This window comes from Citrus sinensis, chromosome 8 (genome assembly GCF_022201045.2).
Source record: "Citrus sinensis cultivar Valencia sweet orange chromosome 8, DVS_A1.0, whole genome shotgun sequence".
Classification (NCBI taxonomy): Eukaryota; Viridiplantae; Streptophyta; class Magnoliopsida; order Sapindales; family Rutaceae; genus Citrus; species Citrus sinensis.
This window is the reverse complement of record NC_068563.1, coordinates 26,264,438-26,290,587: the sequence shown is the minus strand read 5'-3', so window position 1 is coordinate 26,290,587 and position 26,150 is coordinate 26,264,438. Positions and strand designations below refer to the sequence as shown.

Sequence of the window (26,150 nt, the reverse complement as noted above, 5' to 3'; positions counted from 1 at the left end):
AATTTAATAGTAATTTGACCAACAAATTGATATTAACAAATTTATATTAATGAATTATAATAAAAATTTATTAACATATTAACTTTGATCCCAATTTGAATAAGGATAGTTTTGGGTTTAGATAATAATTTTAAGGATATTTATGAAATTGTATTAAAGGATAAAATTGATTCTCAAAATTAGAATATAAAAGCTACGAGAGGTTGCAGGAGATGTTGATTTTGACAAAAATGATTTTGATTTTTTTTAACCAAACATTAAAATTAGTTTTTAAAATTTTCAAAATTACTTTTAAGCTTTCCAAAAGCAATCCCAAATGGGCCCATAATCATATATGATATTGAGGTTAGATAATTATAACTTGAAAGTTATTGTACAAAGTGTTTGGTAAACATTAGTTATAGTATCTTGAAAAATAAATTGATTTGATCAAACGTTTGTATGATGAAAAACATGTAATATCTTTCTTATTGTTGTCAAAATTATTATCCAAAAGTCATATTCACTATACACTATAAATTTTTATTTTTATTGTTATAGTTTTTTACACAATAATTGTGAATTAAAAGTTATAACACCTCAATAGAAAATAGAGCCATAATTTATCTCAATAAACTTGTTTAACCAAAGGTGCTTCAATACCTATAAGCCTACCGGTTAATCTTAGATTTACTCATGGGAGGCAATTAGGGTCATTACATAACTTAAACATTAATGTTGGAACTTTCATATGCATTATCGAGTTCCCATCAGTATTTTATATAACAAATCTCCTGACAAAAGATAATGAAATCATAAAAAAGAGTCTCAATTCATTGCTGGATTTGTTTAGGTCATGCGTCACAAAACTATAAGAAAAAAAAAAAAGGTCCGTAGACTCAAGTCAACAAACTTTAAATTGTGTCGAACACAACACACATGCGTGTTATGGTAGGTATTGTGGTGCCAGTATGATAAAACTACCGGCAGAAATATCTTGACCAATGACCCATGTATGGTGTAATTTTTAGCAATTTTTTAGTTTGTCTCTTCATTACTAAAGTCAATCATAATATCATTATATAGTATATACCAACAATCTAACATTATAAATAGATGTGCTAAAACCCCAAAACTTCATTACTTTCAGAACAGAGATTAACAAAAGACCTTTAGCCATGGATTCTTTAAGACGCTCATCACTTGCTCTTCTCTTTTTCTTACTCTTCTCCTTTTGTGTCTCATCGTCAGCAGCAAAATTCAATATACCAAGACTTAGAACACGTCCAAGAACAATCCAAAATGAACCCATACTTATGTCTGCATCCGAGTCCAAAGATTACAAAACTTTTCTCTACACTCAACCACTTGATCACTTCAACTATAGGCCTGATAGCTACAAAACTTTTCAACAAAGATACTTGATAAATTTTAAGTACTGGGATGGTGCAAATACTAGTGCCCCAATTTTTGTGCTTTTTGGTGGGGAAGAGTCAATAGATTATGATAGAGACATCAATGGCTTTCTCCCTGAAAATGCACCTCATTTTAAGGCTCTTCTAGTCTATATAGAGGTATGAGTTTACAATTTTTTGTATTTGGATACAGAGTTACTTGTAGCACGAAAGTTCGATAAAATTTTTATGTATTATCATTGAAATCTTTACAGCATCGGTATTACGGAAAATCTGTTCCATTTGGATCAAAGGAAGAAGCAATGAAAAATGCAAGCACACTTGGGTACTGTAACTCGGCACAAGCTATAGCAGATTATGCTGCTGTTCTCTTACACATTAAGCAAAAATATTCTGCCGAAAAGTGTCCAGTAATTGTTATTGGAGGATCGTATGGTGGAAGTAAGTCGCTGAATTAAATACCTTATCCAGCAAGTTTTTAATTCAATTCTTTGTTAATTGTTGCTAAAAATATAGTTTTTTGTTTCTTAATATAATAATATTGCAGTGCTTGCTTCATGGTTCCGGCTGAAATATCCCCACATTGCCCTCGGAGCTCTGGCTTCATCATCTCCAATCCTTTACTTTGATGGCGTCGTTGATCCGCAAGTTGGTTACTATACCATTGTAACCAAGGACTTCAAAGTAATAACACATGACACACACACACACACACGCGTGCAATAAATTTCACTTAATTGGTTGAATAAACTTTAAGTTTCCCTTTTGGTAATTCATGTTTACATGATGGGTGATGAAGGAAACTAGTGAGAGTTGTTATGAAACTATACGCAAATCATGGGGTGAAATTGATGAAGTAGGCTCCAGGCCTAATGGTCTTTCAATCCTCAGCAAGAAATTCAGAACTTGCAAGTAAATAGCAATAACACAAGTCTTCAACAATCTCATGCTTATCAAAAATCAAACTCAATTAAAATTAATTGCTTCTTTTTCCTTTTTTCCTTTTCTCCCCCCTTCTGGCTGTAGCCCTTTAAATAGCACTTCGGAGCTCAAGGACTACCTAGACTCGCTATACACAGACGCAGCCCAGTATGATGAACCCCCAAAGTATCCGGTAAGTAGAGTCTGCGGCGCCATTGATGGAGCTGAAGGAACCGATACTCTTGACAAAATATTTGCAGCAGTTGTTACTTATATGGGGAACACGTCATGCTATGACATGAAAGAATTCGGCAGTCCCACTTCAACATTTGATATGTTCACATGGCAGGTAACATAGTATAATCTGTCTTCAAAAGTCTTAATTAATTAATTAAACTTCATTCATTGTCCATAAATTCATTAATTTTGATCAAATTGCTGTTTCATGAACAGGTATGTACTGAGCTGGTGTTTCCCATCGGCCATGGACACAATGACACAATGTTCCCACTAGCTCCATTTGACCTAAGCAGCTTCAGCAAGACCTGTGAAGGCTTGTTTGGCGTCCAGCCTAAGCCTCATTGGGTGACAACTTATTATGGAGGCCAAGTATGTTTCATAGTTAACTAATTAAGTAGCTAGCTCTTTTAACTTCTATTTTATTTTACTGAATTTTATTAATTACTCATTGTGTGTCCATATATATTGCTAAATGGCTGACAGGATATAAAATTGATTCTTCATAACTTTGCCAGTAACATCATTTTCTCCAATGGGTTGCGAGATCCTTATAGTAGCGGCGGGTAAATACGAAACGATTCATAAATACTCCTACATTATGAGCATCCAATTATCTAGCCTAATAATACTTCTACATTTGATGCACGTATAGGGTGTTGAAGAACATATCCGATTCTGTTGTTGCTCTCAATACAGTCAATGGTAATTTAATTAACTCAAATCATATATACTACTAAATCTAACTAAGTTGAAAAAATTGGTAATTTATTTGCTAATTGCAAGTAGCTATATGTTGCAGGATCTCATTGCTTGGATATACTTCCAGCTAAAGAAAGTGATCCACTGTGGTTGATCATGCAAAGAAAAGCTGAAGTTGAAATAATTGAGGGATGGCTTGCAAAGTACCATGCCGATCTTCTTGAGTTTGAAGATGAAACTCGCGCTCGATTCCAAGAATTGGAGTAGTAATAATAATAATGATAATAATAACACTAATAATTTTACCACCCTAGCTATCTTAGTAGGAAGGTGTGAGGAAAATTCGATGACAAGAGTGAAACCAGGCTAAGCTACCTACGAAGCAGTATAGTAAATAGAAGAGTTGAATAACCAATGTCAAAATGTTGAAACATTGTAATTGTAATTTTGTTATTTATGCAGTTTTTGTTACGTCCTGCTATCAAATAGAGAGCTAGTTATAAAATGATTGCATATATTTTTCATTTGTGCGCGAATAACTACACATCCCAATACAAGGATAATCCACTATATCTGAATGACTGGTGAAGAAAGCTACAAACAGCATACCAAACCACTCATTGTTTTTGTTTGTGGGTGGAAATGGGAAGAAAAAGATAATTGATGCTAGGGTCACAACTTTAATACATATAGAAACCCTAGCTACTAACTTAGAAATTTGTGTGGTGGATAATGAGACTGCCATGCACTAAGCTACCAGAACTAATGCATGTTGGATGGCCTGTTACCACAGAAACAACCATTATGAATTATTAATAATATCATTTTAAATTGTAATTGGTAGGCCATTTAGGTCACTTATACCCAACCACCAATGTATCTCGTGGAGGTCCCCAATCACTCAAAATAACAGCCACTAATTGACGTCAAAATTTGAATGGGGAATGAATTGAATGATAGTACTCTTGACTCTTCGACCGGCAAAGTGATTGTTGGTTTTTGGGCTACAAAGGCAGCATGATGGTGAATTATTTGCGAGTGGCCATTATACATCTATAGTTCTTTTTAGTGTTAATAAGATGCATAATATCGCTTCTTGAGAGTTGGGTTCCTTTCAAATAATTGTTACTTTTTACTTTTAAAATTATAAGACTAAATAGTAACTTTGAATTTTTTTTTTGTTGGTGGCTCATTTCCAGTAATTAATCATACATAATACGATAATAAAATATGATTAATCAGTTGAGAATATTAACAATACACTTTTTTTTTTTTTAGTAATACTAGACATCTCATTTGAATCTCTAAGTTTTTTTGTCTCAAATATTGTGGAATAATGATATGTTTCATGAAAGTTGGGATTAAAAAAAAATTCAATTTGAGAAACTTTTATATTTATAACTATTTGTAATGTGTACATGTTAATAGTAAACTTTTGTGGGCTTAAATAATATTGGGCTTCGGATTTCGACCCAAAACGTGGACCTGGAATTTACAAAAAAAATAGCCTTGGGCCAAGCCTTTCCAAGACTTGCCTCACCGGCTGCTTGTACAACCCGATCCTCTCTGCTGCTCCAGTGACGCTAACAAAAAGAAAATTTTCAACTCGATTCTTAGTACCAAGAGATCGAAGGGAAAAACAAAAAAAAATCAGAGATTCAGCAAACATGTTTAGAATTAATCGACTGATAAATCAAACAAGAGCCTCACTCATCACTTCAAAGCAACTCTTAACTCATGAACATAAGCTTTTTCCTCAGCACTATGCTCAAAAATCTTCCACTCGCTTCCTTGACATTTACCAGGTAAGTTAAACAAAACCCAAATGCTTAAACTTTTTGATTCTCAATGCAATCCTGTTAATGGGCATTTGTGATTACAGCTCGGAAACAAACAAGCAGTAGAGAAAGAACGTGCACGGCTGTAAGTTTCTTTTTTTTTGGGGGGAGGGGGGGGGGGGGTTGTAGTTTTTTGGTTGAGAAGTGAGTGTGTAAAAATTGAAATGAAATTAATACTGTTTGATATGATTTAGGGCAGTGCAGATGAGATGAATAGAGGATACTTCGCCGACGTGGCAGAGCTAAAGAAACATGGTGGCAAGGTATCATATAATCTAGGTCAAATTTTCATAAGCATTATTAATTTGATTTTGGCTCATATGGTTGGTGAAAAATGTGAAATTTATGTCCAAGAACAAAAATTGATGATTCCGAGGCTTATGTTACTGATGGAATTGGATTAAGTGGTATGTGGGCAGATTGCGACGGCAAATAAAATCATAATTCCAGCATTGGCTGCTGTAAAGTTTCCTGATTTAGATGTGAGTTACTCCGATGGTACACCTTTGAAGCTGCCCGTTTGTTCCAGTGGAGATGTGGCTAATGCTGACAAAGCAGCTATTCCTAAAGTATCTTTAGTCTGTCTCACATTTCGTGCGAGTTCACAGGTATTAAGGATTTTGGCACTTTTTTCTGGTATATGCTCTACGCAATTTCCACATCAAACATGATTAAGTGGTCGTTTGTTAGTTGAATTAATACTGCAATGAGTGAAAGAGGTAAAAGGAAATTAAATTAGCAATGTACAGCTTTTATAATTTGCATATTGCAACTTGTATCCGTCATAAACGTTACATATTAAAAAATTCTGGGTGGTGGAAGATTATGGGATTAAGATATTGGTTTTTTACAGCCCCCTTTCACTTTGGGCTTGTGTACAATTATGAAAATTTCTGGGGATAAACCTGTACCTTTAGTTGTTACCGCTCCTGCTTGTGAAGATACGCATCCCATTTTAATAAATTTAATCGGAGACTGAATTTAGGCAGAATTGTTGCTGCTCCTCTTATTGCAGTAATAAAATAACATTCTTTTTCTTTTTGGTAAGAAATATAGTGACATTCTTTTCTGTTGATAGGCAATGGTTGATTCTTGGAGCACTCCTTTTTTTGAAGCTTTTAGTGATTCAAAGAATGTGCACCTGTATGAGGTACCTAACTCTATTTCTCATTCAGAGTCTGATTCAAGTTTCCTTATTGTGTTCTGGCTTACTACTTAAAGTACCTTAATTTTTGTATTCCATTATTGTAGTTCAAATCATAGATTAAACTCACTTGCAAGTCTTTTGATGCTCTTAAATAAACGGTCACAGTAATTTATTCCGGGAGTGATGATACAACCACAAATTCTTGTACAAATTTATTTTGTACAAACTAATTTGACATTAACTCATTGGTTGAATAAAAATACAAAATAATAAAAACAAATCATGTGGACCAAGAGATATCTAATTCAACCAATTAAATTATGTCACATCAGTTTGTACAAAAAAAAATTGTATAAGAGTTTGTGGTTATATTATTATTCTTATTCCGGACTCTTGTTCACTTGATATTGGGCCAAAATACACTTGTTATCAGGCCGAAGAATACATTTTATAACATGTGAAGTTAGATGGTTTTGTAATTGCATTTTATTATGCTTTATCATGTTGTTAGAGATTGATTATCAGAGTATGATGAAGACTCACTGATAAGTGATAATCATGCTTGCTCATTCTAATTTTACCTTGAGATTGTGCTGAGTTTGAAATCATGTTTTTTCCCCCTGATTTAACCCTATTGTTGTTGCAGTTAACTTTGCCTTCTTGGTTGATTTTTATAACAATATCGGGATACTAGAATGCCAAGGATCATTGATCCAGTTCTTAGCTTTCAGCTTTTCTAGTGACCTATTGACTTGACATATGTCAGCATCATAGATAAGTTATTACATGCTTCTTCACAATAAAATTTCCACCATTGCAGGTGTCATTTATAGACTCGTGGTTGTTATGCCGGAGTCCAATTAAGCGAATTCTTCTGAAGATAATGAGGAAATCTAAGGACGCAGGGGAGAATGTGCTCCAGAGGCAGATTGTATATTCATTTGGTGACCATTATTACTTCAGAAAAGAGCTTAAAATACTAAACCTTCTCACTGGGTAAGATGCTTTTTGTTGTTAATTTTATTTGATAGTCAGGCAGATATGGTAGTCAGCTAAAGGTATTTTTACTAATTTTTCTGGTACAGGTATTTTTTTCTTCTTGATAAATTCGGTAGAATAAGATGGCAAGGCTTTGGAATGGCAACACCGGAGGAATTATCATCCCTTCTTTCTTGCACATCCCTTCTTTTAGAAGGAGAATAAGGTAGGCAAATCATATTGCATATTCTTAACTTTTATGGCATGTTTGATTTGAAGAAATAAGGAGAAGAAAGGAGGTGGAGGGAAAGGAATAAGGGGAAAGAAATATGAATTCCATGTCAAACCAAATAAAGAAATTGAGATTGACTCTCTTTTTCCCTCATTTTCTCTCTCCCTCGCTTCTTTCCACTCCTCTCCTCTTATTTCTTCCAACCATAAATGAGCTTAGATTATCCCAAATTCATCAATGAAGAAAAGAATTTATGCGAAAATAGAAACTCCATGTAGAAATTATCCTTCTCTTTGGACAACTTTATCAACCCAAGTTTTCTATATATTCGTGATAATTCTGGTGAGCACTTACTTTTATAGCGCGATATAATTTATGTTCTGCCATTGCTTGCAGTTAAATCATTTGATAAAGATGCGTGATCAAGATTAGTAATGCTGATTATAGCACTTTCTGTAAGGATGTTAGCACCGCAGGCATAGGATAAATCCCTTTCAGCCTCTGTTTTGTCATAGGAGGAGATCAGGGTGTAGGTTCTCAAAGCAACTGATGTTGAATAATCTGTAATCTACAGAGATTACAATTTTTTTTCCCCTTTTTCAATCTTTTGTCTTCGGAACCCCAAGAATTGAATGTTGTAGTTCATTTTACGTTATTTCATCTCAACAATAAACTCTTTCAGTTGAATAATCAAATAACTAGAAAGGTAAAGGTACATATATTCATTCATGATGTGAGGAGATTCGTTGATCATTTTCAGAATCGGTTGGATGAGTTGTTGGCTACTCCCAAATCCCCAATACAAGAATTTGGAAAGATATTTAATTAAGTAATTGAAACATTCTCAAGTACTTCCTTTTCATTTAGAATGAAGTGGCTGAGAATTAATAAAACAATAAAAAAACAAAATGCGAATAAAGAGTGGGAAAGTGAGAGAGCAACCGTACAAGGAAAGGAGTGAAACTACATTACAATTGTAGTACATCCCTTGTATGTTTTTCGTTCACTGGTTTTTCATTGTTAATAACAAATTTTGTCATATTTAACAAACCTAAGATTAATTTTAATCAATATGTATCTGATAATGAAAAAATGTTGGCGATTGTAACATCTGCTGTAAGGTAGCTGGACCAGAGAAGAGAAAGTCCACTTGACAACTATTAATCTTTCTTTTTTTCAAATTGAAGTGGTTACAATTCACAGATATTACAATTTGGGACCTATGCAGAGTATAGCCAAGTCTATCAAGCACAGCTCGAAATTTATACCTATTAAAATTCGCAATTTGATGACATGTTCCTAAAGGTCTCAATGAAATCTTAATTGAAGTTAGCCAATCTTGGCATGTTCCTAAAGGTCCCAAAGAAATACAGGTTTGGGGTAGCTACATTATTACGATGCAACTGTACTAAAAGATACCTTACTCTCACTAGTATCTACTCCTTTCGAAGGAGACTCGCCTTCGGAAGGTACAAGTAGCCCACCAAGACCTCAGTGGCAGGCAACTTTATTTTAAAAGCAACAACATGGAAGTTTCTTGGAGACCCTTTGTGTTTTTTTGTTGCTACAAGCCTGCAACTTGTCTTGTGGACTGTCTTGCACAACGAACAACGCAGCAAAAACAAACCAAAAAAAAGGGCATTAGATAAGAGCTATTTTATCAAACTCTCATTCTGTACGTGCTCATTATACTGTTTTTTTCCTCCCCCCCCCCCCCCCCCCCAAAAAAAAAAGAGAGATATTTCTTTCTCTTGAGTTGACACCCACATTAACTAAGAGGATTCTGTGCCACATGCCTTACAAGAAAAGTTGAGCATGAGTAGGTGATGAGGTGAAGCATATCTAGGGCAGAAGTCATATACCCCTTTACTCAATCAACTCAACAATCCTAAGCAAGTTTCATATTCATCTCGAAGTGTTGAATGATTCATTGGATAAAAAATAATTATATACAATATCTGGTCAATTAAGAAATTAGTTAGTTCGAAATCTTGAAAACATCATAACCTTTGAAGCTGACCTTGAAAAGTTGACAACATTTTTGTTTAGGTTAACGACCTTCGACAAAAGATTTGCTTGACATTTGTGACTTGTCATGCTCATCGATTCATGTTCTGTTTTTTCTTTTAAATATATGTAAGTTCAATTAGAATGACTTGTGACAATGACCAAAAAATGGGCAAAGATTTCTAAGATCTCCCTTTCTTAATAGCAACCACCACAAAAATTCTAAGTACGTGTGTTAATTTTTTTTAAAAAAAAACTTACGCACTCATCAGGACAATCGTCATGATATGGGTTAGGCGCTTGATATTTTTGGTTGGAGCTTTTTTCTTTTTAAGCAACCGGATGGCATCTTCTTCTAGATTTTGCTTTCATTATATTTCGTCTTGATCGCCAAGTCAAGATGGTGTTGTTGACTTTTATATTTTGATTTTAAAAACGGACGTTAAATTTTCTAGATATTTATTTATTCTAATCCAATTTTTTATAAGGTTATCAATCTTCTGATGTTAAACGATATCGTATTATCATTTAATTTCCTCTTTTTTTTTCAATTTATTGATACAAATGTTATGGGAAGAAGAATTTTTTATTTTATTATTATTATAGGCTTTGCTGGTGAGATGGGGTTAGCCAAAAAAATAAGTTGGACACAAAATTAATCTTTATTGTTTATTTGATTGTGACCAAGCACCAAACCCATACATAATATATATATAATTACTCAGTCTAATTAACAAGCAAGAACAATTTTCGTCTAAGTTTTAATTATGCGTTTGAGAGTATGTTTGTAAAAAGTAGTTTAACATTGAGAAGTATTTTAGATAACTTAATATGTAACAAAATAATCACAACTTAATATTTTTTTCAATGCGAACATGCTATTAAACGAGCAATTTAATAGAGTCAATTTCAATGCACTATAAACTGTACAATTTAATAACGTGTTTGTACTGATTTTATCAAACTACATGGTTTAACAATATATCCGCACAAAAAAAAATGAAGGTATACAAACTAAAGAAAAGACTCTCTCACACATGCCAAAGATCCATCCTTTGAGCCAAACGTTTTGGCTCAATAGGCTAATTTTTAATCATTCTTGATACTATTGTATGAAGAAGACATATTATATATAAATACACACACACATATTAATACTTTCGAATGTGAAAGTTTCAACGAGACAAATTGATACACCTCTCGCGTCTCAATACTTCATATATGACTTTTGTCTTTTTTAGTCACGATAATGATAGTTTTCTTTTTTTTTTTGGTATATATACATCCTTCAAACTCACATTAACATAATGACATACAGCACAGTGATTTTGGTTTGACGTAGAGACGGCAATTTTTCTCATTAGTTCGAGTGGAATTCGTAGGAATCCCATCTTGTTAGGGATAGTTCGACAGGATCATAATACAGAAACAACAAATTTAAAGAGATTATAAGAAAAAAATATAAATATAAAGAGAGTTGAAGCATAAATTTTACATAAAAGTAAGTAATTTCTTGGAAAACCATATATATACACACACACTTAAAGTTTGGGTAAAAACTCATTTAGTCCCTATATTTTAAGATTAGTATCCATTTAATCCTTATATTTTTAAAAATGCCTCGAAACATTCCTACCGTTAAAGTATTGATATCCCTACCGTTACTTTTTATTTCTTTTGGCTTACTTTTACAATATTACCCTTTATAATAATTTTTTTATTTAGACATTAATAAAAAGAAAATAATTAAATTACCAAATTAACCCTAAAAATTATATTAATTTTTAATTGTCAAAAATTAAATTATTACTTTTTATTTCTTTTAGCTTACTTTTACAATATTACCCTTTTATAATAATTTTTTTGTTTGGACACTAATAAAAAGAAAATAATTAAATTACCAATTTAACCCTAAAAAATAAAAAAATATATATTAATTTTTAATTGTCAAAAATTGTATGCAAACTACCAAGTGTGCAAATGGTGCTTGCAAAAAAATTAATATAAGTTTTTTTTATTTTCTAGGGTGAAATTGGTAATTTAATTATTTTCTTTTTATTAATGTCCAAACAAAAAAATTATTATAAAAGGGTAATATTGTAAAAGTAAGCCAAAAAAAATAAAAAGTAACGGTAGGGGTATCAATATTTTAACGGCAGGGATGTTTTGAGGCATTTTTAAAAATAAAGGGACTAAACGGACATTAATCTTAAAATATAGGGACTAAATGAGTTTTTACCCCTTAAAGTTTACAACACATATCCACCGTTGGATAAACGTATGAGTAATGCCTTTTTGTACAAAGTAATGTGTGAATATGTGACTATATTGCATCAACATCTCATCTCTCACATTTTCAAGTGGTAGTGATATAATATGTTACTCAGTCTGGGGTAGTTATCATCCCTCTTAAATAATTTCTTTAAATCTTCCCTCACCCTATCTAAGATGATGATCAAATTATGTTACATAATATGTAACAAACAGTAATCCTTAAATTATCACTCAAAACCAAAAAATTATAGCATATGAAATAATTGAATTGTCATAAGCGATACTCATGGATTTACTGCATGTTATATTAGATGGAAAATAGTCTAGACCCTAAGATAATGACTATGTCACTTTCCAAAAAAAGTAATGATAGGAAAAGAGAAGCTTCCTTCTCAATTCTAAATGCATGTGGGTGCCATGCATCCACTTGGTCTTCCTCTTCCCATATTGTCTCAATCTTATAGCTCAGTCAATAAAAACAATACACATAATTTTTGTATCCCGTTGGGGAAAGGGGTGAAGAATTTCAGTTATATAATTATTTCTTCTGATCAAAAGCTCATCGGTTTCTCTGTTTTAAACCCATCAGTTTCATGCACGAGCCAAAACTTAGTGTCAATTAATTAAAAGATAAATCTTTAACATCATATCAAATGAATCGCGGATGATCTGATTTTAGGATTTAGTTTGTTGATTCCTGAAGATCGAGAAAATGACTAAAGTGCGACGCGTGTGAATTAGAACTTGTTTTATGGTGATAGTTTTTCTTTTTTCGGATTCCACAGTGCTGTCTGTGGACTTTTCTTTGTTGCTAAGAAAAACAAGTTGCATCCACTTGAACAAACACTCTTTTTTGAGTCCTTGCAACTGTTCTGTTAATGGCTTAACTTTATTGTATTTGTACCCGCAACTTGCTGAATAAACTAAAGCAATAGACCTTATAACAATAATTGAAAAGATCATCTTCTCATCATTATGTTTTGCTTCAATCACAGATGACTAGACCCACCAAAGTCGATCGAGCATTTGCCCTAGCCTTCCTTTTTTTTCTTTTTTTTTGGGGGGGGGGGGGTTTACTTTAATTTTACGAGCTACGAATTCGAATTAAAACATCTTAACAAAAAGGGAGAAAAAGAAAACAGATTGTATTACAGCAAAACAATCATATATTGTTAAAATTTCATTCTTTTTAGTGCAGATATTCGCACCGAAGACCAAATATTACAGCTTTTATATCAATCATTTAGATGCCAGCATGTGCTAAATTTGTACATAGGCCATCAAACACATGCAGTGACGTATTGGGTTGTAGTTAAGTGATGATCGAAGACGCCAGGCTCCATGCGTTCTTAATGCCAAGTGACAAATTTTCATGTGCCCCTCTCAAATGGGATAAGGTTGCATTTTCTTGTCTCGTATAGGCTATACTCTCGGCACCATAAAAATTTTATAATAAGAAAAAGAAAAAATCAGTGTATATGTTGTTGTATATACGAGCATCACATCATCGATGAATCTAAAAAAGGCTAAGTGGAGGCAAAGCCAGTGAGACAATTGTGCCATACTGCGTTCTTCGCTTTAATAATTAATGTGTGTGTTAGGTTATTAACTTGACCTAAATTTTTGATCCACTAAGTGAAAAAAGGGATTCAAAAGCAAGGTCGAAGAGAGACCACACGCACTTCTGTTCTTAACTTTTGCTTTTTCATCTCTTTACTTTCTTTGCTTTCGATTTGGTGCAGAAGGCTTATGGGGGAGACAATATAAGTCGCTTAATAAGATCATCTTGCACACAATATTGGAACAAAAATCGCCCACAATATTGTAATCAACTGCAATTATTGATTGATCGTCAATAATAATTATACAAAACAAGAAAGAAAAAAATTACAGTATTGCCACTGTCAATTAAGAAAAATAGTGGTGTAATTTAAATGTAGAGTTTTCAGGTAAAAAAAAAAAAAAAAAAAGGTACACGTCCGTATCGAGCAGATACGGGCCATACGGCTGCCGGTCAAACACTCAATATGATCTGCCTCGGGAAACGAAAAATTACTAGTCCAAATATACCCTTATCTATTACGAAAATATCAACTATGTCCACCCTTCTTTATGCTTTTCCAGCTACGGATGACACTAGAAGAAGTAGCTGAAAACTAGGGGTAGATTGGTCATTAATGACAAAGACAAACCAACTCAGCTTTCGCTTCATGGATATATATATATATATTTTTAAAAAAAAATAGGATAAAAAGTAAAAGATAACTGACGTGGAGGCTAATCTGTGTTTGTCTTGTCTTCTTTTTTTTTTTTTTTAACACACGTAAAACTAAAAAAAAGCGGACCAAACAGATAAAGTGAAAATGTAAAATAATTGTGCCTTGGTTTTTGTTAAAGTGCCCAAATTAGTGGGATTAATTTTTCGAAGATCAAAATCTTTGCCGTTTATTTGAACGGTTGAGAAATTGAATTGGTGGGACTGCGCCCTCTTTTTATTTATTTTTTGGCTAGGAAATTTACTTGTGAGTGGGCGTGATGATTCATGCATTTGTTACAATAATTTTAAGTAAGATAATCATTTATTCCTTTTTTAAAATAACAAAAAATAACCATGAAAGATTAATAAAAACAAATATAGAATTAAGTCTGTCCACTTCAATGCTGATCAACAAATGAAGAATAAATTACAAACGTGCAAATGCTCTGGAAGGATTTTTTTTTCTTTTTTCTTTTTTTTTTTTGGGGCAAGTTCATTTTTGACAAGTCCACAAATAATGTCTCGTTAAGCAACGTCATTCACAATTAAAGTGTGCCAATAGTTTTGATTGGAACACCAAAGTGGACATTATTAGCACATTTAATTAATTTCTATATATATATATATGAAAACACCATCTTATGTTTTCTGACTTAAAAAACCCAAAATATTCTTCAAAAATATATTCTTATTCTAACGTGTTACAGTAAATTGTTGAATAACACCTGGAAAAAAATGATAAAAAAATTTTAACGAAAAATAAAAAAGCGTAGTAATCACGCACATGATGTGTAGTTGTTAGCCAAACAAGAATCTCACAGTGAAAGTTCCACGTCCCATTAAATAACTGATAATTAATATTAATTATATATATATATATATATATATATAGCGGAAACGTGATCCATACATAATTTTTTGAAACTCTGTCATCATCAAACTCCTTGTTCCAAAACTTCTGTTTATGAAATTGTAAAAAAAAAAAAATTCAAATTTTCTGTTGCGTCTTAACTTTCCTCATTTCTCTCTCATTCTCTTCAGAATAACGATTTAGAGCCTTTGGAACATTCTTTCAAGTTTCAACTGCGTTCTTGTTGCTTTGTAGTTTGTGTGTTTAAGGCAGTAACATTTATTAATGGCGCCACTGGGAATTTTAGTCGCCGTCTTGTTGTTACCGGTGGCGGCGGTGATGGGTCATTTTCCGGTGACTCTGACGCTTGAAAGGGCGATTCCGGCGAGTCATAAAGTGGAGTTGAGTCAGCTTATAGCTCGTGACAGGGTCAGACATGGCAGATTGTTACAGTCTGCTGCTGGGGTCGTTGATTTTTCTGTCGAAGGGACCTATGATCCCTTTGTTGTTGGGTAATTTTGCTATGTCAAAAAACCTTATATATATATATATATATATAGATATATGTTTGTTAAAGTTTGAGTAATGGGTTTGTTTTTGTTTTCAAAAATATTTGCTTTTTGTTTGGTGGTTTCTGGAATTGTTGTTGCTTAGTTTGCATTTGACTGTTTTTTTATTTTTCTTGCTTTTGTATGCAGCATTTGTTTAAAATTGTGATTAAATTTGGTTGTTTTATTGGCTTTGTTGTTAGTTTTATTTTTTTTTTTCCTTTTTTTGGGTTCTTTTAGGCTTTATTATACAAAAGTGCAATTGGGTTCTCCACCAAGAGAATTTCATGTGCAGATTGATACAGGAAGTGATGTTTTGTGGGTCAGTTGCAGTTCTTGCAATGGTTGCCCAGGGACAAGTGGACTCCAAGTAAATTTTGCATTTCCTTATATGTAAATTTTCTATTTGTTGTCAAATTGTTAAAATTAGAGTCATAAAATGGAGTTGTTGGGTCTGAAATTTTTCGACTGATTTTACTTGCTACTGCAACAGATTCAGCTCAATTTCTTTGATCCCAGTAGCTCATCAACAGCCTCATTGGTCCGTTGTTCTGACCAAAGATGCAGTTTAGGTCTTAATACGGCAGATTCTGGCTGTTCTTCTGAGAGCAATCAGTGTAGTTACACGTTCCAATATGGAGATGGTAGCGGGACATCAGGCTATTATGTAGCAGATTTCTTGCACTTAGACACTATTCTTCAGGGTTCTTTGACAACAAATTCTACAGCTCAAATTATGTTTGGGTGAGCTAGAAACTCAGTCAAGCTTAACATTGTGGTTTTTTCAACTATGTCTTGTTGTTCAGGTATTAGAAACTAATCTTGATAGGTGGATTATGGAACAGGTGTAGCACCATGCAGACTGGAGACTTGACGAAGTCAGATAGAGCAGTTGATGGGATCTTTGGGTTTGGCCAACAGTCTATGTCTGTAATCTCACAGCTTTCTTCTCAGGGGTTAACACCAAGAGTGTTCTCTCACTGTTTAAAAGGGGATAGTAATGGCGGGGGTATATTGGTTCTTGGTGAGATTGTGGAACCGAATATAGTTTATTCTCCACTCGTCCCATCACAGTATGTTATTTTTGTTCCAGGAAACTATTTTTCATCCCCGTTTTTGTTTCTTTGGCATTTTTCATATCAGCCTCCGAAAGATATCATGCTATTGATTCACTTTGATAAATTTCTGATAGATTAGAACTTGTTCCTACATAGCCTCAGTCATTTCTGCCTGCAGTTCTCCATGTCTTGCTTATATAGGTCCAAATGACCCATCTTTGTGCTGTTAGGCCTTTTTAGGTTTTCTTTTTAAGTTTGAAATGGAAGTAGTTTTTCAGTAGAACAAAACAAATTGTTTGTTTCACGTAAAGGGGAGTCATGAGCAGATGTAACTATAATAGTGATTTTACAGAAACACTAGAGGAAAGTAATAATTCTGTTAATGGGGGGAAAAAATTGTAGAAGCAGCTACATTTGGCAACATGTCAATTTATTCTTTAGTTTTCAGACAACTTTTATGCATTTTATTTGGATTGTGATATGTTAAGTGCCATGGAACTTTCATTCACTTCTCTATAAATAATGAACATTTGAAAAATAAAATAATTGACTGCCATAAGTTGACTAATCAACTGCATTGCCACAATTTCAGGCCTCATTATAATCTGAATCTGCAGAGCATTTCAGTCAATGGCCAAACTCTGTCCATTGACCCATCAGCATTTTCTACTTCAAGCAACAAAGGAACCATAGTTGATACTGGGACCACTTTGGCATACCTTACTGAGGCTGCTTATGATCCTTTAATCAATGCAGTAGGTTTTGGCGAGCAAAGTTTTGATTTTCTAAACAGTACACTTTACTCTCTATCAAAGATTGAGGTATAAAGCTCTCATGTTGTGCAGATTACGAGTTCTGTCTCTCAGTCTGTGCGCCCAGTTCTTACCAAGGGAAATCAGTGTTTTCTAATCACCTCCAGGTTCACTTTCTTGATTAATTGCCTTAGTTTATTTAATCTAGTGCTCATTCTTCTGGGATAATATCAACTCCTTTTTATGTGTTTATTTTGTGTTCAGTACTGCAATATTTCCTCAAATTAGCTTCAACTTTGCTGGAGGTGCATCCCTGATTTTGAACGCTCAAGAATACCTTATACAGCAGAATTCTGTTGTGAGTTGCTAAGCTTAATATAAGCATTAGTGTATGATATACGTATGCACATACATAAATATTAACTGCATAAATGAATATATCTGGTCATTAAGAAAAATTGTTGAGGGTGTGACTTGTTGTTCATATGGTGCCAGCTCAACTGGAACAGGATCAATTTGTTTTGAACTAAATTTGTCGTGTTATTGGTTTTCTTTTTTCCCTTTGGTTTTATCTTTTTCCCCTTTTTTTGGCTTTGCATGCTCCTCTTTCCATGAAATAATTCATGCATTGGGAAAACTTCATTCACTGTATTTAATTATTTCTCCAAAGCTTTCTTCAGACAATTGATTGCCTGTATGCCTGCAACTTTTTGTATTCACTCAATATGATTACCCTTGTATTGCTTTTTATATTACCTCAGTCCTGGTTTGTGAAAATTTTATCCTGATATTGGTTGTGTTCTGTTTTTTATCTTGTTGGTTTATGTTTGTCAAAGTGTTCGCTTAAACCTGATGTTTGGAGTCAACAGAGAGTTTTTGAAGTCTTCCATTTTGAGTTCGATTTCTCAAAGAAACCTTTTCATTGATCTTTCTTTTGCAGGGTGGTACTGCAGTGTGGTGCATTGGCATTCAGAAAATTCAGGGTCAGACAATTTTAGGAGGTATTCACACCAAACAGAAAATGTTTCTGACTAGACACATAAGTAGATTCATGTCTAGGATTTATAGTTTAATTTTCTGTCAAACTGTCCTCTCTCTTTTTTTTTTTTCTTTCTTTCTGAATTTTTGGTTTGACCTGAAGCTCTAATGTCAGTATTATCAAAACCTCACTGCTAATTGTTTCTCGTCTTGATTTTAAATGTGTTAATTAGCATACAAGTCCTGTGTTGCATACTAATGCCTTAGTTTGGATAGTGGATAGAGAAAGATGAGAAAATTAATTGAATATGCTTTAGAAACAGGGCCACTTTTAGTATCTTCCTTACATTTTTGCTCCTATTTTCCGAGATTCAAGAGGGGCCTTTTTATCTTATTTTCCATTGATATGTTAATCAAATCCTTCCCTGCCTTACTGTTTTCTTGTGAGATTTTCCTATAAAGTTTTTTTTTTCAATTTTTGTAAGGGGAATAAAGAAAAGAACCCTTGTTATGCTCCTGATATTCAGCTCTCTGTTCAGCGTTTTCAATCTTTTAAGTTTGTTTATTGCCGTTTTTCAGCATTCCTTATTCCTTTAATGGTTAATATAGATGTAACCTATACATGGAGTTCTAGAAAGTTAAAGGAATTAGGAATATATTGATTCCCATTTCCTGCTCTCATAACACAGACAAGTTTCTCTGAATTGTCATCCTGACTAATAATTCGACTCATTATTCAATCCTGTTATGTACTCTTAAAGATACATTGAGCTTTGAACTGCTTTTGGTTTTCAGATACTAACTCTTGTTTCTCTTGTTTTTTGCAGATCTAGTTCTGAAAGACAAAATCTTTGTTTATGATCTGGCTGGTCAACGAATTGGATGGTCTAACTATGACTGTAAGTCTCAATAACACTTGAGTCAGGCATGATTTGTTGATCATTTAAATTGTTTTTTGAACCCAAATTGTCATTAAATCAATAATGGACTGTTATCATTTAGAAAACTTCGAATGTCAAGAAAATTAATAAGACTTGTTAAGTTGCTGTATACAGCCTAATGGTTAGTATTGAGTTTTTACTCCTGCAACAAATGCTCACCCATTGTTTATAAATTTATTTAAGCAGGTTCAATGTCCGTCAATGTCTCTACAACTTCTAATACTGGTAGAAGTGAATTTGTAAATGCCGGTCAGCTGAGTGATAACAGCTCACGACGAAATGTTCCTCAGAAATTGATACCAAAGTGCATAATAGCATTCCTTCTGCATATATGCATGCTTGGTAGTTACCTGTTCTTGTAGCACAAGATGCAGAAGGTCTGAGACCCCCCATTTTCGATTCCATTGTATATTTTTTAGCCGGTTTATATTTACAGCAACCGGCAGGTCCCATATGTTATTTTTTTGTGGATCTCGTTTTCAGCTGGTTTTTCTTCAGAATATGTAGAGCTACACTTTGCACCATTAGGAATTTGCTTCATTGGCAGTGTTGTAATTACAGTTACACAAGGATTATTGGTTTAACAGGAGAATTAATTTATACAAATCTGTCATATGTTTGTTACTTCTTTGATCTCTTTCACTAAGAGAAAAGGTTATTAACAAAATTATTTTGAATGAAGTAATGTCACTGTCTTTGCCATTATTTTTATCAAGAAATGAACTGTACAATTTTAGAGTTCACGCAATTTTATCTCAAATTCTCCATGGTGATCATAGTTACAATACTTGTATCTTATTCAGTTTCCTCTAATATTTTGGATAAGTTTTATCACTAAAACGGATATGGCTTATCACCATATGAACATGAAAAATGAATTTAGCATTTCTACTTGCAGTGTTGGACCAGAAAATAATTTCCTTTTTTAAATGTTCGCCATTATCGGTTCAGAATAGTTCCTAATTTTGAATTGTCAGTATAAATCTACAGATGCAACAAAATTGATTCTCGTCTTCTTACGCTAAGAAATACAACATGTGTTACTTGTCTAAAATTATATTCGTTTTTGTTAGTGTTAAAACTTAAAACATAAGCATAAAAATATGCAATGAATAAATTATTAGAAAATTGGCATAGCTATAAATTTACTAGAAAATTGATTAATCGTGCAAGCCTGTATGTTTAAGTTTTAAAATATCGTCAAAGGATTGCTAGCCAAGTTGGAAGCGAGAGATTAAGACCATATTTGGTTTGAAGAAAAGGGGAGTAGAGGAAAAGAATGGAATGGAGGGGAAGGGAGAAGAAAGGAGTGGAGGAGAATATTGAAATTAAATTTCATTATTTTGTTTGAAATAAAATTTGATAAGGAAAGGAATTATAATTTTTTTCTTTAGACAAATTTATCATTTGTCTTAAATATTAAATTATTTGTATTAGCAATGAAATATAATTTAATATCAATACCAAATTTTTTTAATGTCAAAAGGTCCTAAAACAATTCATTATATATATATATATATATATATATATATATGAGTGATGATATAGCCACAAACTCTTGTACAAACTTATCTTGTACAAACTGATTTAACATTAATTCATTGGTTGAATGAAAATACAAAATAATAAAAATAGATCATGTGGGTCAAGAAATATTTAATTCAACCAATTTTATCATACCACATCAGTTTGTACAAGAGTTTGTGGTTATATTATTATTATTATTATTATTATTATTATTATTATTATTATTATTATTATTATTATTATTATTATTATTATTATTAATGAAACGGCGGTCCAACGACGGTCGTACAATAACAGTCTGGGGACTGTTCGGTGGAGTTCCGATGACTTTCCAACGACGGTCGACGGCGGTCCGACGGCTTTCTAACAGAGTTTCGGCCACGTTCCGATGACTGTCGGGTAGAGTTTTGACGACGGTTAATTTATATTTCTATATTTTTATATTAAATAAATAAATAATTTATTTATTTTATTAAGTTTCTTAAATCATTCATTAAATTTAATTAATATAAAATTATTTATAATACTAAATTGATAAAATAAATATATAAATAATAAATTATTAATTATTAATGGCATTAAACAAGTTAAAAAATTGAAGGGTAATTTTGGAGGCTGTGGTTTCCAACATAAGAGGAATTTAAATTCTTCAGTCCTTGGTGTGGAATTTAAATTCTATATTATGATAAATATTAAATTCTAATGGAAATTAAATTCTTAAATATTTTGTCCAACCAAACAATGGAAATAAAAATAGAATTTAAATTATTTTTTCTCTCCCCCATTCTCTCCTCCCAGCCAAACACCACCTTAGAGTTCAAATTCAAGGGGATATACATACAGTATAACCTCAGTAAAATAATATTAGATAAATTAATAACCACTATTATATAATAATTTTTTATGGTCCCAAATTAGGGCCGGTTTAGTAATGTTGTATATTTTCAAATAATTATTGTTAGATATACTATAGAAATAATTAGTTGTAAAAAGATTCAGTTAAATAATTGGTGAAATTTATTTTTAAAAGTGTTGTGAGTTTAAAATGCAATCTCATGTGTTCGATAAATCTTATTATTAAACTGTTGTAAGAAAATAAATGACCGAGTTGGACATAATATCAAATAAAATTTATTTAAACATATATATATATATATTTTTTTTTTTATTGTGTACATACAAAAACTGATGATTACAATAATTAATTTTATTTTTTATTTTGTTATCTCAATATAATTGGTAATAATAATAACCTTTTTAAATTTAAGACTTTAAGTACTTTATTTCCGAATTAATAATAATAATTTTAGATTTTTATAATATACATGAGAATATGTATGGAATTGTATTAAATAGTATACGTGTTCCTCAAAATCATATTTTGAAAAACTATTTCTTTCCTACTTTTTGAAATTTACTATAGGATGGGAGATTAATTTTACTAAAAGTGATTTCTAAAAAAAATTTCCAAACAGCAAAACTAGCTTTGAGCTCTTCAAAATCACTGTTGAACTTCTAAAATGCAATTCCAAATGAGCCCCTAGGCTAATAGGCTACATATTTCAATAAGTGTATAAGATAAAACTTTTCCGAAAATCCTTGTATGTAAATTCCATAGTCCCATTCATATCATAACTTAATAATTTGTCAAAATTACATATATAATTGAACATCATTTTGTCAAAATGAAATATAACTCAATTGTACCTTTTTTTTTCCTTAAAAAATTTAAATTTAGTTTAATCTCATTTATAATTTTTCTTACAACATATAGAAAATTTTGAGGTTGAATTCTCAAATTGCAAGTATAACGAATTTATATTTAAGTTAGTTTAAAGTATATTTCCTGAATTAATTCATATTCAATTGATTAGAGTGATGAAATACAACGATTTTTAATTCCTTAAATGTGTATATAGTAACTACACTCTATATCTATTAATTTATCAATTAATTAAATATTTCTTTTAACCAATTAATAGATAGATTTTACATGGTCCGACATTCAGTGGGGGCGCAATCCCAGTGATTCATATTACATATATGTATAGAGAGAGAGAGTGTGTAGCTTCGGCATTCCGCCAATGCGTGGGCATAAGCTTGGCACGCCCTTACGGTCGTTTCCTCAATAATAAAATCAGAATTCAACAAGAAAGCTAATTCCTAAAGAGGAAATGAATCACACGTTAACACAACTTCTTAATCATGTTCTTAATAAATAATGGAAAAATATCCACCGTCCACCGGATTTTTTCTATTTTTTTAAAAATACACAAATCTTAATTTTTTTGGCTGCGTTCCACCTAAATTTATATTTTTTTTCACATTTCCACCTCCGTTTGCAAACCGTCAAGACGTTGCTAACGTCATAAGCATAAAATGATAATTTCACGTGCTCACGTCGTTTAAGATCTGTAACAATGAAAAAAAAAATGATAATTTCACATGCGCCTCATTCGTAAACTCTAATACTAAACTCATTGTATCTCATCTAATAAATGACATTAGCATAAACCACCACCAGTAATGCAGTTGTTCTCCTCCCTGTTAATTTCAGGGGCAACCCGACCCAAAACGGCTAGAAATAGAGAGGATAGAGGATATAACTATAACCAGTTTCTGACAGCACAGTTGATGGAGCAACAAGTGCGGCTGACGGCGCTACAAGTTCAGGTTTATTATGGAACACAAAAGGAGAAGAAAACCTCGCTTCGTCCTTCCTCTTCGAAGGGGGTTTAACTACGACAAACCTAACTAGAAAAAATCATAAGGAAACCCTAAGCCTCTTCAAACGTACGGACGGGCAAAGCCGTAATAGGGAAGAATGGGAATTTCACGATGCTGCCAGGTGTTCCCAGCGAGATCCTCTGCTTTCTTCGTCGCTTCTCCAACTTTCTTCCCCCATCGCCCAACACATCCTTCACATTCCCTACCGCGTTTGATTCAAATCATTATCCCAAATTAACTAACATTTACAGGAGGCACGTCTCAATAAAATAACAAAAAAAAAACGAAAACAAAAATACAAATACGAGACGGACCTTTGAAGGAAAATGAATTGGAGGGCAGTGCAGGAGTGTGGGCGACGTAAGGATTGGATCTATCGATTGGGGGCATGGTATTTTGGTAATTATGAGTATTGGGAGCGTGCGATTCGGTCACCAAGTCGGGGCTCCAGTGCACCGATTTCTTCGACGCGGATGATGCTGGCGACGGTTCAGATGAATTGGTGGAGCTTTCTAATTGGATCTTGATTTGACTCTGAGGCTGCACTTGATTCTCGTTCTCATAAACTTTCTCAGACTCGGATCCCATGACGATATTCGCCCAGTTATCGTTGTCCCCATTCGGATTCGGATCGGGTTTTGGGTTCGGAGCGGGGGACTCTGTCTCGTTGTGGTCGGTGTCTGCTGCTGCGGCCTTCGGGGGCGCTTGTTGCTGATCCATTTTGTTTCAAAAGGTTCTTCGGAGGCGCGTGGCGAGTCTTGATTGGGAGTGGTTTGATTTTCAAATGTTATGAGGTCTCTGTTCGGATTGCTACAGTGGAGAGGATTTAGAGGGGAGAATGGTCATGCACTGTACAAATTGATGACTTTTTTTAGCACCAAGCGGGATTGAGAATTCAATGGACTATCTTGGCTGGTGCTCGTCATTCATCAATTTTCTCGTAAATATTATTTTTCATGAAGTTTAAGTGACCGTAAGGCCTTTTAAATTTAAAATGTATGCATTCTAAAAACAACAACACTTATTATTATTATTATTATTATTAATTATGGCAAATATGTAACTTCTCTATTTTGGGGGTAAAAAAGCAATTTGAACAAAATTCCGTTAGTTTTATTAACGGTTTGCAGACGGAGGTGGAAATGTGAAAAAAAATATAAGTTTAGGTGGAGCGCAGCTAAAAAAATTAAAATTTGTATATTTTTTAAAAAGTGAAAAAAATCTGGTAGACGGTAGATATTTTCCCATAAACAATTAACCTGTTTTAAGCTTCGGTTTAATGATATTTACATGTAAGTAACTTTTGGGCAGTGTGATCTTTCACCAAAGATTACTGAGATGATTTTGGAAATGGATCACTCCGAGCTGCTCGTGCTGTTGGATTCACTTTGAGTCATTAGCTGCAAAAGTGGAAGAAGCAACGGAGTTGCTTGAGCTCTCAAAAAGTAAAGAAAGTAATTCAGAAGCCACGGTACAGGAAGAATAACGGGTAATTGAAAGGAAAAAAGGAAGCATACACAGTTCAATACTCTTGCTGACTGCTTAAATGTACTTGGAGTACGATCACCGGCTTTTTTAGGTTGCTTTGAAGAAATTTTTATGACATTTTTTAATTCAATACTTTCGTTTTTGCAGTATTTGTTCATCAATTTATACGTCTTAGTTAAAAACAACTGCATGTACCCAACTGTGTCTGTATACATGCCATCATTCGCCTAATCAAACAATTGAGGCAAACTTTAATTTTCCTTCTAACCACCATTTTTAACTATAATTTATTATTTTAATTCACTAATTCTCAAAAGTCACAAAAAATCTTTGATTAATTAATTCTTCTTTGTCTACTGTAATAATGATCAAAGCTTAAACTACTTTTTTTTTTAATTTTTCTTTTTTATTCTCTCTCGCTAAATCAACTTTATCTTTCTCAAAATTCTAACAAATTTAGAACAGTCTAAAAACTCTTATTTTTTATTTTTAATTGATTAAAATTGTCTCTTTCATCTTGTTTCTAATTACAATAGAGCTGAATTTATTACTTTTTGAATAATTATAAAATGCAATATTTACTTCACCACAGAAAATTCTATAATGTCGTAATGAAAATTACGGCATCAATACCATGATAGACATAAATATTATAAATTATATATAAAACCAATAAATGCAAAGTAAAATCAGTAAATTCATATAAAATTATTAATTATTTAAAAAATTAACATTGTTCCTATAGAATTTTAGTGAAAAATATTTTATTCATTTAAAAAAATACTTTCTTTAATTAAAAAAATTACTCATTAATTAAACAAAAAAAATTATACTGAAAAAAGTGAAATAATTTTTTTTGAATTGGTTTAACTATAAATTCTATATTTATTATAGGGCATTTGTATACTTTTTTCCATTTTCTATAATAATATATATTTATTACTCACGTTAATTAAGCACAATTATTTATCTTGATATGGATAAAGCAAAAACAAAATAAAAATATATATATTCTTATATTACTAGACACATATATGATATATCAATAAAGTTAGATCTAATTTTGAGTCTTATGCATAATTCATGTAGTTTCAAACATTTTATTTGTACTTATTAGAAACCATTTAGGGTTGTTGTTGAAGAAATGTAGAAATATGTAAAATAACCTCATCTTGCAAAATCTAATTTTGAGAATAAATTTCATCCTTAATAAAAACATCACATGTACTATAAAAATACAAAACTAGTATTATTTAATTTAAATAAAAATCAATAAATATATAAGGTAATAAAC

General features: G+C 32.4%; 4 protein-coding genes across 7 annotated transcripts; 3 read left to right on the top strand and 1 right to left on the bottom strand.

The window, feature by feature from the left end:
- The first annotated feature begins 1,144 nt into the window (after positions 1-1,144).
- LOC102616608 (uncharacterized) lies at positions 1,145-3,735 on the top strand. Its single transcript, XM_006485077.4, has 9 exons — positions 1,145-1,553; positions 1,649-1,835; positions 1,942-2,078; positions 2,194-2,306; positions 2,421-2,664; positions 2,769-2,924; positions 3,039-3,118; positions 3,208-3,257; positions 3,355-3,735. The coding sequence occupies exons 1-9, from the start codon at positions 1,158-1,160 to the stop codon at positions 3,519-3,521; spliced, it is 1,530 nt and encodes a 509-aa protein (XP_006485140.2). The 5' UTR covers positions 1,145-1,157; the 3' UTR covers positions 3,522-3,735.
- A 1,095-nt stretch (positions 3,736-4,830) lies between these two features.
- On the top strand, positions 4,831-8,174 carry LOC102629117 (uncharacterized). Of its 2 annotated transcripts, none has more exons than XM_052431655.1 (8): positions 4,831-5,059; positions 5,137-5,177; positions 5,292-5,355; positions 5,512-5,700; positions 6,171-6,242; positions 7,060-7,235; positions 7,325-7,443; positions 7,846-8,174. In XM_052431655.1, exons 1-7 carry the CDS (start codon positions 4,922-4,924, stop codon positions 7,440-7,442), a joined length of 798 nt encoding a protein of 265 aa, XP_052287615.1. In that variant the 5' UTR covers positions 4,831-4,921; the 3' UTR covers position 7,443; positions 7,846-8,174. The 2 variants fall into 2 exon arrangements, with proteins under 2 accessions (XP_052287615.1, XP_052287616.1); XM_052431656.1 differs by having other exon boundaries at positions 4,953-5,059; positions 5,287-5,355.
- Positions 8,175-14,901: 6,727 nt separating this feature from the next.
- On the top strand, positions 14,902-19,738 carry LOC102629407 (aspartic proteinase 36). Its single transcript, XM_006484872.4, has 10 exons — positions 14,902-15,349; positions 15,626-15,755; positions 15,879-16,129; positions 16,231-16,458; positions 17,036-17,198; positions 17,289-17,362; positions 17,460-17,553; positions 18,136-18,196; positions 19,001-19,072; positions 19,301-19,738. The coding sequence occupies exons 1-10, from the start codon at positions 15,123-15,125 to the stop codon at positions 19,474-19,476; spliced, it is 1,476 nt and encodes a 491-aa protein (XP_006484935.1). The 5' UTR covers positions 14,902-15,122; the 3' UTR covers positions 19,477-19,738.
- A 3,358-nt stretch (positions 19,739-23,096) lies between these two features.
- LOC102629697 (GLABRA2 expression modulator) lies at positions 23,097-24,411 on the bottom strand. Of its 3 annotated transcripts, none has more exons than XM_006484873.4 (2): positions 23,683-24,411; positions 23,097-23,570 (listed from the first exon to the last, which is right to left on the bottom strand). In XM_006484873.4, exons 1-2 carry the CDS (start codon positions 24,086-24,088, stop codon positions 23,419-23,421), a joined length of 558 nt encoding a protein of 185 aa, XP_006484936.2. In that variant the 5' UTR covers positions 24,089-24,411; the 3' UTR covers positions 23,097-23,418. The 3 variants fall into 3 exon arrangements, with proteins under 3 accessions (XP_006484936.2, XP_006484937.1, XP_006484938.1); XM_006484874.4 differs by having other exon boundaries at positions 23,097-23,559; positions 23,683-24,410; XM_006484875.4 differs by having other exon boundaries at positions 23,418-23,606.
- Positions 24,412-26,150: the final 1,739 nt, after the last annotated feature.

What these genes read in the sequence shown, in the direction of transcription:
- LOC102629407 (XM_006484872.4), top strand. Translation starts at nt 15,123, where the DNA reads ATGGCGCCACTGGGAATTTTAGTCGCCGTCTTGTTGTTACCGGTGGCG. An exon ending in TCTCCACTCGTCCCATCACA is followed by an intron (nt 16,459 to 17,035) that starts GTATGTTATTTT and finishes CCACAATTTCAG; the next exon opens with GCCTCATTATAATCTGAATC. An exon ending in ATGATCCTTTAATCAATGCA is followed by an intron (nt 17,199 to 17,288) that starts GTAGGTTTTGGC and finishes CATGTTGTGCAG; the next exon opens with ATTACGAGTTCTGTCTCTCA.
- LOC102629697 (XM_006484873.4), bottom strand. Translation starts at nt 24,088, where the DNA reads ATGGATCAGCAACAAGCGCCCCCGAAGGCCGCAGCAGCAGACACCGAC. An exon ending in CAATTCATTTTCCTTCAAAG is followed by an intron (nt 23,571 to 23,682) that starts GTCCGTCTCGTA and finishes CAAACGCGGTAG; the next exon opens with GGAATGTGAAGGATGTGTTG.
- LOC102629117 (XM_052431655.1), top strand. Translation starts at nt 4,922, where the DNA reads ATGTTTAGAATTAATCGACTGATAAATCAAACAAGAGCCTCACTCATC. An exon ending in GAGAAAGAACGTGCACGGCT is followed by an intron (nt 5,178 to 5,291) that starts GTAAGTTTCTTT and finishes GATTTAGGGCAG; the next exon opens with TGCAGATGAGATGAATAGAG. An exon ending in AGAATGTGCACCTGTATGAG is followed by an intron (nt 6,243 to 7,059) that starts GTACCTAACTCT and finishes CCACCATTGCAG; the next exon opens with GTGTCATTTATAGACTCGTG.
- LOC102616608 (XM_006485077.4), top strand. Translation starts at nt 1,158, where the DNA reads ATGGATTCTTTAAGACGCTCATCACTTGCTCTTCTCTTTTTCTTACTC. An exon ending in TGGAGGATCGTATGGTGGAA is followed by an intron (nt 1,836 to 1,941) that starts GTAAGTCGCTGA and finishes ATAATATTGCAG; the next exon opens with TGCTTGCTTCATGGTTCCGG. An exon ending in TTGATATGTTCACATGGCAG is followed by an intron (nt 2,665 to 2,768) that starts GTAACATAGTAT and finishes TTTCATGAACAG; the next exon opens with GTATGTACTGAGCTGGTGTT.